This window comes from Falco peregrinus, chromosome 4 (genome assembly GCF_023634155.1).
Source record: "Falco peregrinus isolate bFalPer1 chromosome 4, bFalPer1.pri, whole genome shotgun sequence".
Taxonomy (NCBI): Eukaryota; Metazoa; Chordata; class Aves; order Falconiformes; family Falconidae; genus Falco; species Falco peregrinus.
Window position 1 is genome coordinate 97,524,666 of NC_073724.1, and position 17,570 is coordinate 97,542,235.

General features: G+C 40.9%; 3 protein-coding genes across 7 annotated transcripts in view; 1 reads left to right on the forward strand and 2 right to left on the reverse strand.

The window, feature by feature from the left end:
• The window catches only part of BRCA2 (BRCA2 DNA repair associated), a 41,007-nt gene extending 33,469 nt beyond the window's left edge, over positions 1-7,538 (reverse strand). Inside the window, exons 1-8 of one of the 2 annotated variants that reach the window (XM_055802456.1) lie at positions 7,368-7,538; positions 6,304-6,400; positions 5,414-5,662; positions 3,354-3,462; positions 2,518-2,570; positions 2,372-2,412; positions 2,163-2,274; positions 512-567 (exon numbers count right to left, since the gene is read on the reverse strand). In XM_055802456.1, coding sequence (XP_055658431.1) covers positions 512-567; positions 2,163-2,274; positions 2,372-2,412; positions 2,518-2,570; positions 3,354-3,462; positions 5,414-5,662; positions 6,304-6,370 — 687 coding nt within the window. In that variant the 5' untranslated portion in view covers positions 6,371-6,400; positions 7,368-7,538. Of the gene's footprint in view, positions 1-511; positions 568-2,162; positions 2,275-2,371; positions 2,413-2,517; positions 2,571-3,353; positions 3,463-5,413; positions 5,663-6,303; positions 6,410-7,367 lie in introns of both variants that reach the window. The other variant, XM_005241174.3, reaches the window with a different exon arrangement.
• A 3,123-nt stretch (positions 7,539-10,661) lies between these two features.
• ZAR1L (zygote arrest 1 like) lies at positions 10,662-12,632 on the forward strand. Its single transcript, XM_005241166.4, has 4 exons — positions 10,662-11,255; positions 11,411-11,503; positions 11,648-11,722; positions 12,135-12,632. The coding sequence occupies exons 1-4, from the start codon at positions 10,662-10,664 to the stop codon at positions 12,276-12,278; spliced, it is 906 nt and encodes a 301-aa protein (XP_005241223.1). The 3' UTR covers positions 12,279-12,632.
• Positions 12,633-14,000: 1,368 nt separating this feature from the next.
• FRY (FRY microtubule binding protein) overlaps positions 14,001-17,570 on the reverse strand; it is a 247,907-nt gene continuing 244,337 nt past the window's right edge. For all 4 annotated transcript variants that reach the window (XM_055802396.1, XM_027792033.2, XM_055802395.1 and 1 more), the window contains 2 exons: positions 16,044-16,237; positions 14,001-15,463 (listed from right to left, as the gene is read on the reverse strand). In XM_055802396.1, coding sequence (XP_055658371.1) covers positions 15,205-15,463; positions 16,044-16,237 — 453 coding nt within the window. In that variant the 3' untranslated portion in view covers positions 14,001-15,204. The remainder of the gene's footprint in view (positions 15,464-16,043; positions 16,238-17,570) is intronic.

Consider the following 17,570-nt stretch of genomic DNA (forward strand, 5'->3'; position numbering starts at 1 on the left):
TATGCAGAGTAGAATTACAATTATGCAAGAACTCTCCCCAGTACTATAAAAGTAATACCCAATTTCAACTCTTGGTGTAGGGGTTGAACACAAGATGTTATTGCCAAATAACTCCCAAAACTTTGACATAAGAGGAAGAAAACCAAACAAACCCACAGGTAAGTAGCATATTGCAATTCTTAGGTTTGATTTCTCTTTGAGTTACTCACTTCTGCTGAATCCAAGTGGGGTTGTTTGGGTTTTTTTGTTGTTTGAGGGTGTTTGGTGGTTTTTGTTGGTTTTTTTTTTTTAAGACAGCAAAAACATTCCTCAAAGGAGGTTATTTGTGAGAATAGTCTACAGCCAGGTTTTGCAAGTTTAGTTTTATGAGCAGCAAGTTTCAAAAATAGCTATATAGGACAGCCTAGAATGAAAATGACAGATTTTTTAATTCTTGGCTCAAGAAACGTAAACATGTAACTGAATAGCTTAAGTGAAATTAAAGGACAGCATAGCTCTTAAAGCTACTTACTATATCAGCTCTTTCATCCTGTTGCTTTGCTCCAGATATAGAATCATTCTCTCTAGCTTTAGAAGAAAGACACACAAGTAAATTCATTTGCTCCTAAAGAATTTGCTGAGCGTGTTCAAATATGGTTGTGTTTTGGGAGGGTTTCTGTTGGATTATTTTAAATGCAATTGAAATCCCTAAACAAAAAGCTACTGAAAACTAGCTAAAAGTTCTGCCATGTGAGACAAAGACAGGGTACAAAAGCAGCTTCATAACAGCACAAAACACCCTAAATCATAAGTTGTTTCTGCTGCGCAGTTAGACCAGTTACCACCCTGAGACCACCACCATTGCCATTCCACTTTCAAGCAGTTATTCATGGCACCACTCCCTGGTATTTTTCTGTCAAAGGACCTGGATGAGATCTTCAAGCCTTTGTCAGGAAATTCTGGGGTTTTTTTCATTTCCTCCCACAAGAGCAGTAATACCTTTCACCTACATTACAATAGGAGAAAGTGAACCCTATTTTTAAGATGCCTGAAGAAGTGTCTATTCAAATAACATTTCATAGACATGGCATCTAGATTCCATATAGTAACCAAATGACTCGCTCTTCCCTTTCTGTGCCAGACAGCAGACAGTGGGCATCACTACTATGAAATACCAGGCTCATCTAGGAAGTGGAAGAATGAGAGCTCAAACCACGGCTCATCTCCCAAAACAATAATCAGCTATGGGTACTTCCCCCAGCCTTTCTTTTCAGGTCACATCATTCCGAATCAACACACACCCAAAATGGCACAAACTCAATAGTCTTGTAAATAGTGCCACCCCTCCCTCCCAAGAGGTATTCTAGCATTCATTCTTAGTATCTTTTATATGCTTGCATGCTTTAGACAGTGACAGTTTAACAACATTAGGAAGAGCAGTGTCAGGAAATAAGCAGACATCCAGGTCTTCCCATTTTCTCAGGGTTTTTCATAAAGTCATACAGCCAAATTTCATTTTGCTTACCATATGCTAATGAAATCCCTTTTACAGCAATGCCTCCAGTCAAGGCTCGATATTTAGCATTGCTGTTAGTTACCAATTACACAGTTACCACCCACTCATTCTTGTTTACAGTTATGGTGGCACAGCTGTTTGTGCAGCTGCACAGTAAATAAGGTCCAAGAATTGCCCTGTCCTGGAAATGTGGTCTTCAACTGGACCAGTATCTCAGTCCCTCTCACTGCATCAGTGTGATGATAGGCACAGCGAGAGGGGTTGAAAATGCTGAAGCCAGCACTGCTTCCGGACAGTTTACTCAACAGGCTACCTTCTCAGACTTCATAAACAATCACATGACATAACCTAATAGTATCTAGTTTTGCAATACTGCAAAGCAATCATTATCTAATCCTCCTTCTATGCTTTGCTATGTTGTTGCTATATCTTTATTCCCTAATACATTATACAAAGGAAGAAAACCTTTGGAAAGCAATGACACAATTTCTTCCTTTCAGGGCTGCATTATATATAGACACCCACAAAGCTTCACTTTATAAGAGTTTTTTCCCTTTTTAATGAACAAAACCCCAACCAACCAAACAACAGTTCACACCAAGTGAACTTCCAGTGTGTCGAACCCAGAAGTTTTTAACCGTTAGCAACTGTTCATTTTCAGAAATACCTATTATGACTGTTGCACCAAGTGTAGGAGGTGTAGCTAAAGAACTTGACCAGGACATATCTGGATCCACTTCTGCTCCCAGGCTTTCAGAAATACATTTTGGAGTTCTGACCTAGGAATATATTTAACAAGTATTATTTATATGCAGAATTCTAAATGTACTACTCAGGGGGGAAAAAGGAAACAAAATACAAGAATAAAATACTTACCTCCAAAAGTTTTGGTGTGCAAAACAAGCTTCCATATGGTCCTAAAAAACATTATGTAATAAGGAAATTAAATAATTCCCAAGACATAAGGATTTATATCTACAGATGTCAAATATTTTGTAAAACCAAAAATTGAAAATACAAACCAGGCATGTTATTTCTCTGAGGTGTTCTATAAGTATTCCTTACAATAGCTGGACTGCAAAACGAAATCAAATATAAAAATATTAATTTCACTTCTCAATTTCTAAAATAATATACATAATATCTGAAATATTTACTTACTACCTCCATTGTTTTCTTTCTTTGCAACAATGGCTATTTCCCTGACTAAATAAAATAGATTTCTCCTAACCATCAGTCAGGATTTTAAACCTTACCATAAGTTTATGACAAACTGTAAAATACTTTTTTTTTTTTTTTAAATACATTAGTTTTCAGTGATGATTTGTCTGACACATAACAGATTTCAACATAACCATACATTTTTAAATAGCTATATGAAACTACAAAAATTGGCATAATTTATTTTAGTTAGTTTAACTGTTCTTGTAAACAACATGAGTACTTTGATCAGATTTATCTGAAATATAATTTAAATGTAAAAGTCAAGGCTAGTAGTAAAAAACCCTCAGTAAATATTATAAATACTTTACAAATTACTACTTCAGAAGTACAGGACACATTGCACAGTATGTTGGGGATTTGGGAAGCTGAAATAATGTCAACAAATGCTATATGCCAGCTGTGAAGGAATAGAAAAATGGAAAGGAAGAAAGCCTGAAAGCAAGGAAGTTTTCAAAACTAGCTAGCATTTTATTTTCAACTCACTTAGCTACCTACAAGTATCATAAAAACATACTGGACATACAAGATTAGTCACTGCTCTGAAAAAATCTACCAGTCAAATAAGGTGGATTTAATGTTGCTTTTTTCTTCAGGTGCAGTTTAGTTTATGTTTGTGTTGACACATTTAGCATACCTAGCAGCAAGGCAGTTGCAGCAGGTACCAGGAGATTTTTCTTGATCTATTTCATTTTCTTGATCTATTTTTCTTCTTGTGATATCCGGGCTTAACAAATTCTCTTTGCCTACAATACAGAATATAATAATCAACACAACTTTGCAAAACTACAGGTAACAGTTTCAATTTTGAAGTTTAAAGAAAAGCTTTAAAAAAAATTATGCAATGTCTGACCTTTAGTTTTTAGAAAAAAAACCAAAAAACAAAAAAACCCAACACTACTTATTTCTCTAGAGTTTTGAACACAATTCTATATCCAAACAATGCTAAACACATTTCAACTGCATGGCCAAAAAAACCCTCATTATGTCACTTCATTCACTTAATACAGATGTGTTGCAGTCTATTTCCTTTATATTATTCAAGTCATTGAATGTTCCATTTCAGTTTTAATATACTATATTGTGCCTTTCTTGTCATTGCAGAAGCTATTCTTAGGAGAAACTCAATACATGCAAACGTGCGCTTGTACCAGCTTTCCCTCAAATTTACTTGAGACATACCCATCTTGATTTGAATAAGCAGTATAAAGGAAAAATTATTTATGGAACCGTTAGTGAAGGCACCGCCACTGGTGGCAGTAGCTATTTATGTACTATGCATGTCCAAGCAAAGAGAAAGAGCATGCCCACCAAAGCAGCAGAATGCTCTGAAGAGTGAGCCTCTCACACGAACAAGCAACTACTCAAAAGAATTCCTACGCAGATATTTCCAAACAACTTCTGTATCAGAAATTACACCTAGGTTTCTGCATTTCTCTCTGCTTCCGAGTTCCCAAATCCACATGCACAGCACAGCTGCAGCTCAGTACCATACCCCGGTGAAAACCATCAGCCTCCATCCACGCTCTTGTTTTCACAAGAAGAAAATCTAGATACACGAGCCAGTTGGGTCTAGCTAAGAAAACCAGGAGATCTCAGGCCAGCCACAGGTAAACTTTGGCAATAGCCATCTTCCCTTCCTTAGGGAGCATATACAAATGTCTGCATGCACAAACACAGAGCAAAAGTAAGCCATTTTGAAACGGAAGAATCATAAGGTTCCTCTGTTTGCAATTTATGCAACGCTACCAATAATTCACTAGGAACATAACACTGTAAAAGGCCAAATAGCTACATTTAGAAGAAAAACGCTCTCAGCTGAGAATAAGTTGAGCAGAAGTTCACTTTCTTAAGCAAACTTAAGAAAAACAAACAGGGTAACGCTATTCAATGGAAGCAATGTTGTAAAGTGTATTTGAACAGTCGCACAGTTCTGCACCTTTACAGACTTTGCTTTAGAATCTAAGAACAATTCTGGTAATAAAGGGAGTCCTATGTTTGTCTGTAACCCGTTTAGAAAAGCTTATTGTATTGTTAGCAGGGTACAGACATGGTAGATGTACAAATCTGATACTACCTTGCAGGTACATCAAAAAGGAGCAGCGTGACATGTACTTTCATGATGTACTTGAGACTTGGAAATCATTCCTTGTTTCCAAATGGAAAAGCGTAACTTCTTTCCATGACTTACAGTTTTACTAACTCAAAAGAGCTTAGTGCTTCTAGATCTTTCTAACAAAGATTAAGGAGTACCCTACAGACAGCTTCATGCTTCAGCATGATAAGGAACTTTTTTCTCTCTTGAAGGTTTTCACAGATTTTGCATAAAGCAAAAATCAGACTGCTAAAAAAAATCCACTCTGATTCTCAGTCAACGGGTTACACTAATAAGCTCATATCTCCGTATATTAACAGTATTTAGAGTATAAGGACCATTACAATGTCTTTTCTGCGAGGAATATTACCAGTTCGCTGCAAGGCTGAATTAATCATTAAGATCCATTCTGCATTTTTATAGGTGGTCCTCAGAAGCCTACTAAGATAATCTTTTTAGTCATACAATCTCTGCAGTAGCATTATCTATTCCATTAATAATCATCAGGTACAACACAACAGGTTTAAAAAAAAGTCTCTTGCTTCTGGAAAGCAAAAGCAGCCTTTAAGTAACACTTTAAAAAAAAAATAAAAATCACTTACTTGCTCCTGTTTTTTTCTGATCCAGTTCTTTTCCAGGAGAAGAATAAGGTGGCAGTATTATATTTCGTTCTTTAAAAATCAGTGGAGTTGATGCCAGCTGACTGTAGGTAAGTTTTGCCCTTGGAGTTTTAAAAGATGTTGGATCAAGCCAGCCAAAGGGACCATCAAGTTCTCCCAACAATTTAGGCTCATATGGAGGTGCTTCTGCACTGAGCTCTTCAAACCAGTTGAGACTGATAGGCCCTAAGTCTATGAAGAAAAACATAAAGAAAAACAAATGAAAAAAGAAAAAAAGGATCCTCCATGCAGGATGTGGAAATACATTAGGCATTTAAATGCTAGCAGCAAAATCCCACTGATCATTCCATTGTCATACTTCTGTTTATTTTGTTTCTAGACAGCTTTGAACTCTTGATACCCGAGTATAAAATAATGCCTGCACAAGTTCTCAGACCATTAACAAAACTAACCAAAGAGCAGATAAATATCCAGTTTGTTTACAATGAAAAATATACTTCCGACTTTTAGTTTATCTCTTGTTCTACTCAGACTACCGAGTTAAACAGGTTCCTTTTAATATCAACAAATGATACTACTACAGGTCCACCTGGCAAAAGACCAAACCCAGGCTGCGTGTGGGTACATTAAGGAGGCCACAGCTAAAAAGCAAGTACAAAAAAAGTAACTGAGTACACATGATGAAAAAAAGCTACAAATAGAAATTTCAAGAAACATATACTAGCAAATACAGATTTGGGGCAAGAGGAGCAGCTAACCAGCTATGCTAATCGGCATAATGCTTTTCTATGGAATATACAGCAGATGTGTACAAAGTATTAATGTCAAGAAAATAAGCTTAGTAAGAGTTATTTACTATAGAGAAGTTGTACCTGATTCACTGCAACGTGCCTTAAATATTTCAAAGAAAGTTGGTCTTTCCACAGGTTTGCAAGCCATTTTCTTTTCAGAACATTACTGGAACAGTTGCTGAAAAACCTGAGAAAAAATAAGGAATTACTTCATACAGTGCTATTCTAATGTCACAGGGCTGCAAGTCTTCAGCCTGCTTTCCTGCATTTCTTGGTAGGTGTGTTGTAACCCAACCTATTCAGGTTTAGGACTCTGATGCATTTAAACACTGCCAACGATGAACTTGGTATGAAAACAACAGACAAGAAAAGCATAAGGAGTCGTATCAGAGACAATAAAAAACCTCAGTGAATACAGGTGAAAATCAAAATGGAACCAACAGAAGACTTTTGAGGTATTTTAAGCACAAATAAAAAAAAAATCTACATTCCCTAATATATGTTAGAATAGAATGTATGCTATTACATACAAACTCCTACAACCATTATAACTTATGTGCCAAGAATTTGATTTAAAGTTGCTTTCAAGTGGAGCTGACATTGCCAGTTTCACAGTTCTATTAAAAAACAGGCATAAAGGAGACTTTCACAGAAACATCCCTGTTTATTTTGGTACATATCTTGTTTCCACAGTAAAATGTTTCCCACGAGATGGATGTTTTACACACGATGCCTTGCCAAAAAAAATGGTAAAGGCAGGCATTGAAAAAAAAAAAAAAAAAAAAAAAGAAAACAGATAAAGACTACCCTAAGCCAGAAAGCCAAGCAATTTAAAATTGCCTCAAAACTGCATTTTAAAAGGCGAAGCGACCCACGCACGCTGCTTCCCGCTAGAGAACGCTCCCGCCGGGCACCCACGCACACGCAGGGCCTGTGCAGCCGCCACCGGGTCACGGGCAGGTGCCTCAGAGACCGGGCCCCGTCCGCCGCGGCCCCCCAGCCAGGCTGTGAGGGAACAGGCGGCTGTGGGAGGGACCCCCCCAGCGGGGTTAAATCCCCAGAGGGCAGCAGGGACCCCCCACCACACATACCACGGCGAAGGGGCAGTTCCCGGGGCAGGGCCGAGCCACACGCGGGGCCCTTACCTCCCGCTGGCCCCTCAGGCGGCGCGGCGGCCGCAGCATCGCCTCAGGCGGTAGGGGTGTGTGTGGGGGGGGCACGGCCCCACCGCACAGCGCGCTCCCGCCGCCACCCCGTTCAAAGCTTGGCGCCAAGGCACCGGGAGCGCCCGCCGTTCCCGCCTTCCTCCGCCTCCGACGTCACGGGAAGGAGGCGGGGCTGGGGCGGGCAGCAGCGGGCGGAGGGGGCAGGGCTCTCGCGATAGGGAAGGAGAGTATCGCGAGGCGTGGGGCAGCCGCTGGTCTTTATTTGTCGGTGGGAAATGGGGCGTCGCATCCAGGGTGGGCGGGCGCCCTGTTCGTATTAGCACTGAGGTGCCGGGCAAAGGCTGCCGGGGCCTCACGGGCTGCGGGCGGCGCCCCCGCCTGCCTTTGTGGGCCCTGCCACATGAAGCGGTTATGGTTGTTGACGTTATAACAAAGAGACTATTATTATCCTCTACATACACGTATGTTTCCTTTTAGGCTCCTGAGAAATTCTTAGCCTCAGCAATGACTCCAAAGGAACTCCAGCTTGGGTGGAAAATGCTTCCTATCATCCATTGAGTTAAGACATCATTTATTTTAGCCAGATGTTCACCTGCCCTTGAAGGGGGTTTCTTCCTACCATTCCATACCACTCCTTACTTTACACGGTTCTATCACCTGCTTACTCACCCGTCACCTCCTTCGCCATCTCATCATGTTACAGATTTGCTGATGGTTAGAATTCATCAACTTTATTTGATTTTATAAAATCGCTTTAATAGAAATATAGAGGAATAAGAAATATATTTTAATGAAACTAGTAGTTGCACAACAAAAGCTGCTATGAAATCCTCTGTACAGCCCTGTACCAAGGCCAAGAACTGAGAGCAACCAAATGAAGCAACTTGTAGTTACCTGCCAAGAAAGCGTGAACTTTAATTATTGATATAAAGAAACTGTATGGAATAGGGACAATAAGTTAAGTGTAAATATATTACTCAAAGAATGAAGGTATAGTAATTAGGTCATGTAACCATAGTTTGAAAGAAATAATTAATGAAATAACTAATGAAAGGAGGAGTCTGTTTCTCTAACTTTCTCTAACAAGGGGCCTGTTTATAAGTTATCTAGAGGGAGCGACTAAAAGAAACAGAAGAAACAGATGGTCAACAAGGACATAAATTAGCTCAGACCGATAAGAACACTGCAAACTTGCAAGACCATCGCATACCAGGCAAAAGGTGAAAAGTACCCCATGAGGAAGACCTACAGCCTTCCTTCCAAAGACCACTGCCCACGTCCCGGAGATCCCTGCCCACAATTCTTGGAAGAATTTGCACAAGCGCGAAGGATTGATAAGCTAATTAACATACGAAGCGAGAGTATGTTAGTGATTTTCGGGAAATACTATGTTTATGCATGAATACTTAATGAATATGTATGGATAAGTTCTATATGAAGTGTATGATTTTGAAGCCTGGTGTGCATTGATCGTGAGAGGACTCACTCATGCACCCGGCCGTCAATAAAGAAGTGTCTGCTTATCTACAACACATTGGTGGTGGGAAATTTTTCATTCCGAGATTTCGGTAACAATCATACAACAGTTTTTACATGTCCCTCCTCCTTCATACAGACTTCTAATCCTGCAGGCTCGGGGAAGCTGCAGTAACTGCTCCTTCCCAAAGCACTTTCGAGGAAAACAAACTGTTGTTTTAAATGATTGCATGTAGCATCCAATTTAATCCCCATTCCCCTCCCAATGCACCCTAACAATTTACTCCTGCTGCTGCCACACTGCAGTCCTAAATTTTAACTGTCATCTCTATACCCTGTTTTGCTTTGGGCTGATGCTGACAGTGCTTTGAAAACCCAAACATAATGTGGAGCCTTGAGCCATCTTTCGTTTAGCTATGATGGATGGACGGATGTATGTTTCCTGAACCTTAACCTCCTTCTGTTCCATAAAAATTTTCTTACTGATTTATTTCAGGCACCTGAAAGGATGTTTCTCAAATACACTGTGGATTTTTAGAGACATCATCCCTACCAGCTCTTCTCTAGCCCCTGTCTTGTTGGCCCACTGAATTTTATAATGCAGTGCTTTTATAAAGGTGGTGAGGAGTCAGGCAAAGAGATTATTTCACATCACAGCAGGTCTAGGGATTTGGGGATTCTGCAGTCTCTGAAGACCCCTTTATACAGTTTCAATGATTTGATTATATGATTTTTAACTATATTACCTTAGAATTGAACTAAAGTGATGTAATTATGGAAGAACAACTATTAGTCTAATATGTAAGTGCTTGTAAAATCGCTAAAATTTTATTACACAAGTATTAAGCCACTTTTCCTGGTTTAACTGTTTTCCCTCCAGAGTGTTGTACAAACTGAAGTATATTCCATCTTTTCCTAAACCAATCCAGTTGATAGGAAAACCTGCATGTGGACAATCCTCAAGTAACAGAAGCAATAGGGATGCTTAGACATTTTAATACGAATAAAGACTTCTTTTCAGAGACTTAATTGCCTGCGTTCTTTGCTCAGTTGTCTGTGGGGTATCCAGTTTATCTAGGCTTTGTTAGTTTCCCAACCCCCCATTTCCTTCTTTTAAGACCATGAACAGAAGGTGTTGTGGGCAAGCAGGCCTCTCCTCACTCTGAAAGCCACCGTTGTCCCAGCTATGGCTGAATTAGATCTATTCATCTTTACAGGGTCTTGCAGAGGCGTGCTGCTTTTTGAGCACCAATTACTTCTCAGGGCTTACACAGCTCTATCAAGACTGTCACTGATTTACAGCTACATGAACTGAGGCTTTATCCATCCCTGGATTTGTTATTGGAGCTTGTAGCCCTGTGGCTGCATTTCCTACCTGAAATGGCAGGCGAAGGCCTTGATGAGCAGCGACAGTCGGCGCTTTGCACAGCTGCAGGCCAGCTCGGTGCAGGCCCTGACCTTCTGCAAAGATCTTAATGAGGGAAGGAAGGGAAATCCTGTACGTGATGGCCAGAACAGGGGCTTCTTGCTCTTCGTGTCAGGGCTTCCTACACCTCCTGCTTGGAAACACATTAACCCCCGCCTCAGCTCAGCCCCCAGGACAAGCTCTGGGAGCAGGGCTGGGGGCAGGCCCGCCTGCAGTCCTCCCTTTGCAATCAACCCTCCAGCTGCCCCAGCTAGCCCCACTAGGCTGGGGCCAATTTCCTCATCGATTAGCAACAATTAGCAGCAGCTCTCCAGATAAGAATAAAGCAGCCTGGGGAGGCAACTGGGGCTGACTTTTCTGTAGCTGTGATCATGGAGGGCTTTGTCTATCCCCGCTTTGGCATGTACCAGAGCTTCAGGGGTAACCTCACGCCAAGCCACAGCAGGGACCTAATGGGGAAACAGCCCAACTGGAAGCAGACCAAAAGCAGTGGCATTAGCCCCTTCCTCGGGGCACCCCTCAGCCCGCTCCCCTCTGACTGCCTGGGCAGCTACCGACAGGCCCAGCTCCAGGCCCTGCTGTCACAGGTGAGCCCCGAGCTGCACCGGGCCGACACCAAGGAGGTGGGTGTGCAGGTAAACCTGCAGGCTGATGCTGCCGTGCAGTGCTCGCTGGAGCTGCACACGCTGCCCGTCAGCTGCCCCCACGGCCCGGCTGCCCTCTGCGCCCCAGGGTGCCTTGCCCTCTACTCACCCTTGCGGGACCGCTGCCTCTTCACACTGCCTGAGGCTGCCAGGCCCCAGGAGAAGGGAGAGTCATCTGAAAAGACCCCTGAGGAGCAGAAGGTGAAGGATGGTGGCAGGGAGCAGCAGGTGGGCCAAGCAGAGGCTGCTGTGCCGAGGGAGAAGGCAGCGGAGGTGCCACGGGAGGAGGCCGTGGCCCCCAGACGACAGACTGCCTTCCAGGTGCGTGACCCTGGGGCTGGAGCCCACCCAGGGCAGGAGGGGTGGGGGGTGAACCACAAAGCCAGCCCAGGGAATATCCTTCCTGGTGTAAGGAGGGAGCTGGGCCAGGTGCTCCTGTGGTGCTGGAGGCTGCTCAGTGAACTTTCTCTCGGCAGTTTCTGGAGCAGAAGTATGGCTATTTCCACTGTAAAGACTGCAAGACCAGATGGGAGAGTGCCTACGTGTGGTGCATTTCTGGAAGCAACAAGGTAGTTAGCAAGTAATTTATTGCTCCTGAGATTAAGAATGGCACCAAATCTGCCACAAATCAAGATGTTTTGGCACAAATTTAGGTACCTGTACTGAACACCCCAAGTAAGTCTCTGTAGTAACTGAGAACTTGCTTTTTTCAGGTATACTTCAAGCAGCTCTGTCGCAGATGCCAAAAGGGCTTCAATCCCTATCGAGTGGAAGCAATCCAGTGCCAGGTAAGTTGCTTTTCTACATCCTGGTAAGACCGCTGGAGTTTGTCATATACTCTAATAGTTTACAGTTGCTGAATTCAATACTGACTTTGTGGAAGAGAACTTGCTTTCATCAAAGTACTGGGAAGTGTTATTTGGGAAAGGTGCAACAAGCTAGGATTCTCCTGCTCATGGCTCTACATGAATGGTTCTCTGTTCATGCAGTGTTATGCCTAGCTACAAGTAGTAGGGTATGGTTTTGTGCTTCTAGGTGAGAAGGCTCTTTCAGCTTAACTCCACAGGGTTTTTACCACAAGAGCTCTTTCAAGTGCATCAGCCCAAATGTGTTGCTGTGATTAAGGAAAACTAAATGTCAGTTTAACATGAAGTGTGAGCACCTTTGATCGACTACTAATAAAATGTCTTTTTTCTAAAGACCTGTTCAAAGACTCGTTGTTCCTGCCCTTGGAAGAAAAGACATGTTGATATCAAGAAGCCTCATCGCCAAGAGCTCTGTGGCCGTTGCAAAGGCAAGAGGCTGTCCTGTGGCAACACTTACAGCTTCAAATACATTGTCTGATCACTGTGCCCTCTTCTGTTCGTGCATTGCACTCTGTCAATCTCTTGCAATGTTTTGACTTTAGGCTTTTGACCTGGCATTGGATAATGGATAAAGACTTTTGTATTATTTATAGAATATATAATGGGTAAAGACTTTTGTATTATTTATGAAGTGTATAACTTAATTGAACTTTACTCACAGCATATGTACAATAAACATTTGCACTACTTTGCTACCCCTTAGTTTCATCTTGCTGGAATGAAAGAGGGAAAATTACATCTGGAAGGAAATGGAACCAGTTTGATTTCTTAACAAAAAGAGGTTTTGGTTTCAGCTGCCTTTAGGGAATGCTAAAATTAAAACTGTGAGAGCAGGTTGTTCCTGCAGTCACTCAAACTGAACTAGTGTGGATGATGCAAATGCTCTGGAGCATAAAGTCTGGGGTAAGTGCTTCTACAAGTGTCTTTTCATACTGCCTCTGTCAAATGTATTAAAAAGTCACAGCAGTTTGATAATCAAAGACTACATGCCAGAAGACTATGTCTATAAGATATAAGGGGAGAAGCATAAGCTTCACATGTCTTCTAGCTGATGAGGGGAAAAAGCCTCTTGAGCTGGGGTATCTGTGATGGAATGTAACAAATTCTCTCTCTAGACTTAGTGTCCTGAAAGAGGTAGAACAAGTTCCTATGCCCCCAATTCGAATACAGGCTTGTGCATCAGAAGCTTTCCAGTCATGTAAGCCATCTCCAGGGTTGGTGGCTTAAATGTAACTGAATGTGCTTTCCCAGGGACAAAATGCAGTCAGGGGAATCCTAATTAAAGTACTGCTATTGCAGCAGCACAGTGGGGCATTACTGCAGTTCACGTTGCCTAGACTTCAGTGAGGCCTTGTTGGGAATAAATCATCTTCTTTCTATTGTACCTGAAGTTCTGGAATGATGCTAAGAAAGCTAGATGGTTACATCATGGGTTTTATCTGTGAAGAACCGTAGAATACTTTAGGGGTGGAAGGAACCTCTAGAGGCTCATACTCTGCGGAGGTCCGATTAAATCAAGTTGCTCAGGGTAGTGGTTAATGGATTGTAATCTACCTGCAAGACAGTAACAAGTGCTGTATAGCAAGCAGGTGGCCTGTCCTGTTCAATGTCTTTACCACCACCCTGAGAGAGGTAGCAGAGTGTACTTCTGAAGTTTGCAGGTGACAGCAAATGGGGGGGGGGGTCAAGCCAATGCAGGTGAGGGCAGTGCTGCTGTTTGGAGAGATCTCGGCTGACTGGAGGATGGGCCAACAAGAGAGCCCTGTGATATTCAGCAGGTGCAAGAGGGAATCCCAACCCTGGATGGGGAGTACCCTTTGTAGTGACACAGACAGGGGGACTGCCTGGCTGGGGAGCAGCTCGTTGGAAAATGCCCTTGGGGTTTGGTTGGCAGTGAGCTGGTGTGCAGCCAGCAGCAAAGGGCAGCAACCACATCCTTGGCTCTACAAACAGAAGTAGAGCCAGCAGAGCAGGGGAAGCAATTATTCCTCTTTACTCAGCACTCGCTAGACCACATCTAGATTACTGTATCCAGTTTCGGGCTCTCTAATGAGAAAGTTTTTTTTTTCAATGTAATGAACAGTTTCACCATAAATGATGGGGGGGGAAAAAAAGCATGTCTTTTGAGGGTTGCTGATCACAGGTACTATCTGCAACAGTATAGATTCAGACAATGCAATCTTCGCAAGCACATACACTGTTGTGATTATATATGACTTTTATATTTTAGTTAACTGGATGTACTGATCCAAATATCAACCGAAGTTACTTCACAAAAATGGTAAGTGTATTTACAGAGTGAATAAGTTACATATTTGCCAGAATAAAAGTCTCAGATGTGCAACAGATTTACATGCATACGTTTAACACTGGACAGCAGTTAAATGTAAGAAAAAAACCATACAGGTATGACTTTAATATATACATTACAAATACAATAAGACATCTCCTTGAAGAAACTTAACATGAGAACTTGCATTTCACGTTAATATTTTTACTTTTTATACTCAAAATTTATATTAAATAAAAATATGCATGCATACCAGGTCAAAGGATTTGACTCTGTGATGGGACTTTCTCCTACAAAATGGCAAGTTAAATTAGATCAACCATCCTTTAATAGTATAAATATCTTCATAAAAGCAACCCTCTAGTAGAAAGCAGCCAAAGTCCTTTTTTTTTTAAAAAAAAAAAAAAAAAAGGAAGAAAATCTGCCAAGACCATTCATGATGCTTGGGGGGGGCCTAAGAACAGACCTCTGCAATATGATCCAGTACCTTCAGAGACAGTAGCCTAGTAACATTAGGAAATGTACTTCATAGCAGCTCGTTGTTTTAAGATACAGTAATCATATTCAAATTACAGTGTACATTAAACTGTAGTCCATTTACAACTTGTTTCATATACACAGGCGCTCAGCTTTTGACCAACAAGTTTGCGAGATTCTGTGGCCAGCTTCATTCTGCCCATCTTTCACTCAACCAAAAAAAGAAAAATGTACAAGGTGGTTTTTTTTTAACAAAAAATATTATTTTGTGAAGGAAACATTGCACTTTTGCCAACCTAAAATTAATTTGCTATAAAGGAAGTATTGTTCAGTGTAGTAGGCTTTGGTATGCAATGGAAGTCACTTCTTCAGTAGTGAGTTGCAGTTGCTCAGTGAAATGCTAACTGATTTTTGTGCAACACAGAACAAAGGATGTTGTCCCAGATGCTCTATGCTACCTTTGTCCTTACAGTATTGCTACACATTTGAAGTTCAGCCCATATCTTTTTAGAAGAGATCCTAAATGTAGCAAGAGTGAGCACAGTTTGACCAAACCTTTGCAAGGCTGAGAAGACATTGAGCCACCTCACTCCAGCAGGGCAGCACTCCCAGCTTGAAAGAGGACACAAGAGTCCTGTCAGAGACTTGTGCCGGAAATGCTGGAGTCTGGAAGAAAAGTATTGATGACCCGGTAACTCTGAGCTCTGCGAATCATGTCGCGGATCTCTATATTCAGTTCCATTAATTTGGTACAGATTTCAGTCAGGCTCTGGTTGGAGCCCACCAGTGCATAGGTGCCCGTCTGACCCAAGGTTTGGTGCCGAAAGTAAATGTTCAGCAGTGTCTGGACTTCATCATCAGAGCTACTTCCAAAGATATCATTGGGCCACAAAATCCTGCAATCAAACAGGAAAAGAATGTGTGTATCATTATGGGTTTATTAGCACAGATGGAAACTAGGTGTTAGAGATCCCTAAAAGGAGAACTGACTCACACACGCTTATAAGCCAAAAGCAACTCGCTCTCTTATGCTACTCATTTGTTACTCAGACTCTGCTATCCGGCACTGAAATCACATAAAAGCGCAACTCCTGTTACTGGGAAAAAAAGGCTAAGAAAACTCATTCAAATCAGTGAAACTGGGCTGAATGTTAGCTGATGCCAGTGACATATACCTTAAGGAATTGGCTCTATAAGAAGATTCTCAAGAGCCTCACAGAAGTACTTTCAATCTATGCAATGTAATTATCTTAATTGTTGCAAGCATACATGTTTGTATTACTGATTTGATATCGTTATTTGTGGTACACCCCCAAAAAAGTTAAGAATATCAATGCCCCCATGTACCTTGTTGAAACATACTAACTTAATTATACTGACTTGGCACATTACATTTAGTATAAAGTCAGGAAGATAATAAATGCGTATTTTTCTAATAACATCAAAGTCTAATATGAGCCATGTAGCAAAACTTGCCTGCATTCTCTTATTTGTCGGACAGCTTTAACAAGTTCATTGTTTTTCAGACACTCCAGCATGGACTGAATAGCTGCTTCTGTAGAATTGAATGTGGGCTCAGATTCTGTCACCAGAGGTTCAGCTGCGATTGCAGCAGTAGCATCCTTAAGATTTTTCTTCAACTCACTCAGCTCTCTTGACATATTTAACAGCTGTTCCAAGGAGAAAGATGAGAGATGGGTATTTTCATTCTCCATAGGCACCAAAGGGAACAGGTATTTCAAGTCTGTTCATACTACGTTGGATGTACACATTATGGAAAAGACTCTAGTTTTACACAAGGACATTTCTTGATCTCAGTGCTCTGTACAATATAGGGAAAACACAAACTACAGATTTTTAAGCTCTGTGCTTCCTTTAACCCTATGCAAGAGCACAACAATCTCTTATTTTTCATCCCTGCTACTTTTCATATATCTTAGTTGAAAAGTTTAAGAAAGCATATACTTCTAGCAATGATGATGTTACTCATTTACAAAACACATGCAGGATCTGATATGATTAACAGATGGACAGGAATTGTATAACCCTTTGCCAGGCTGAAAAGTTAATAGGGCACAAGACTCATAAATCGCTCATAAGTGAACAGTTCATTTCTAAAGATCTACCTTTTCATGCCCATACATGCTAAAAATAACCATTGTCACATGAACTAACAATGGAAATCCCTTTGAATAATTATGGCTCCAGCAAAACATGCAAATTTCATGGTGAAACAGCTATTCCTCGTATTACTGTTCCCCAGTTTCATAGGCTGCATCATGTATAACAGTGTAACTGTAAAATACAGTTCAGAGATCAATTATCTTATAAGGAACAAAAAATATTTCTAAAATTTAGATTACTGTAAGACTAGATGCCTACTGTCCTGTCTTCTCCTGAAAGTGAACAGCCCAATCACACTACAAGCCAGCCTTCAGAACAGTTCCTAAGTGTTCAAATTCTTTGTACTACTACAGCACATCTGATAAATAAAGCCTTTCCGTTTACAGAGAATCTTTAAACTACTAGAATCTGTCATAAATTACATTTTATAGCTTCCAATTTTGTTTTATAGCTACAAGCAAAGTACAATAATTTCTGCCCCTCAATAGTTTAAAATATGTACACCTTATGAGGAGAAAAATAAATATGGAATGGCAAGTTAAATCTTTCCTTAAATGACGATCATCCAACTTACAGTGATCACCTCAAAGATCTTTCAAGGTATTACGTATTTAATGCAATTGCTGAAAATAAATTACACTAACAGTATTGTTCTTGAGTTCTTTAAAGTAAGATATATAGATTTATCTAACCCCAAAAAGCTATCTGGGTCAAAAGTGATAGCGTGCTGTGTCAAAAATATTTAAAGTTTGTAAAAATCACAGAATTAAAGAGGCTTATGACATTAAGATATTTCGTTAATTATATTTTTGAAATAGATTTAATACTGTTTGGAAACATTAAACTGAGTTTAATTTGTTTATCCAGAGAACAAGATCA

Coding starts and splice junctions, on each gene's coding strand:
- ZAR1L (XM_005241166.4), top strand. CDS start 10,662: ATGGAGGGCTTTGTCTATCCCCGCTTTGGCATGTACCAGAGCTTCAGG. Junction 11,256..11,410: donor GACGACAGACTGCCTTCCAG/GTGCGTGACCCT, acceptor TTCTCTCGGCAG/TTTCTGGAGCAGAAGTATGG. Junction 11,723..12,134: donor TGGAAGCAATCCAGTGCCAG/GTAAGTTGCTTT, acceptor TTTTTTCTAAAG/ACCTGTTCAAAGACTCGTTG.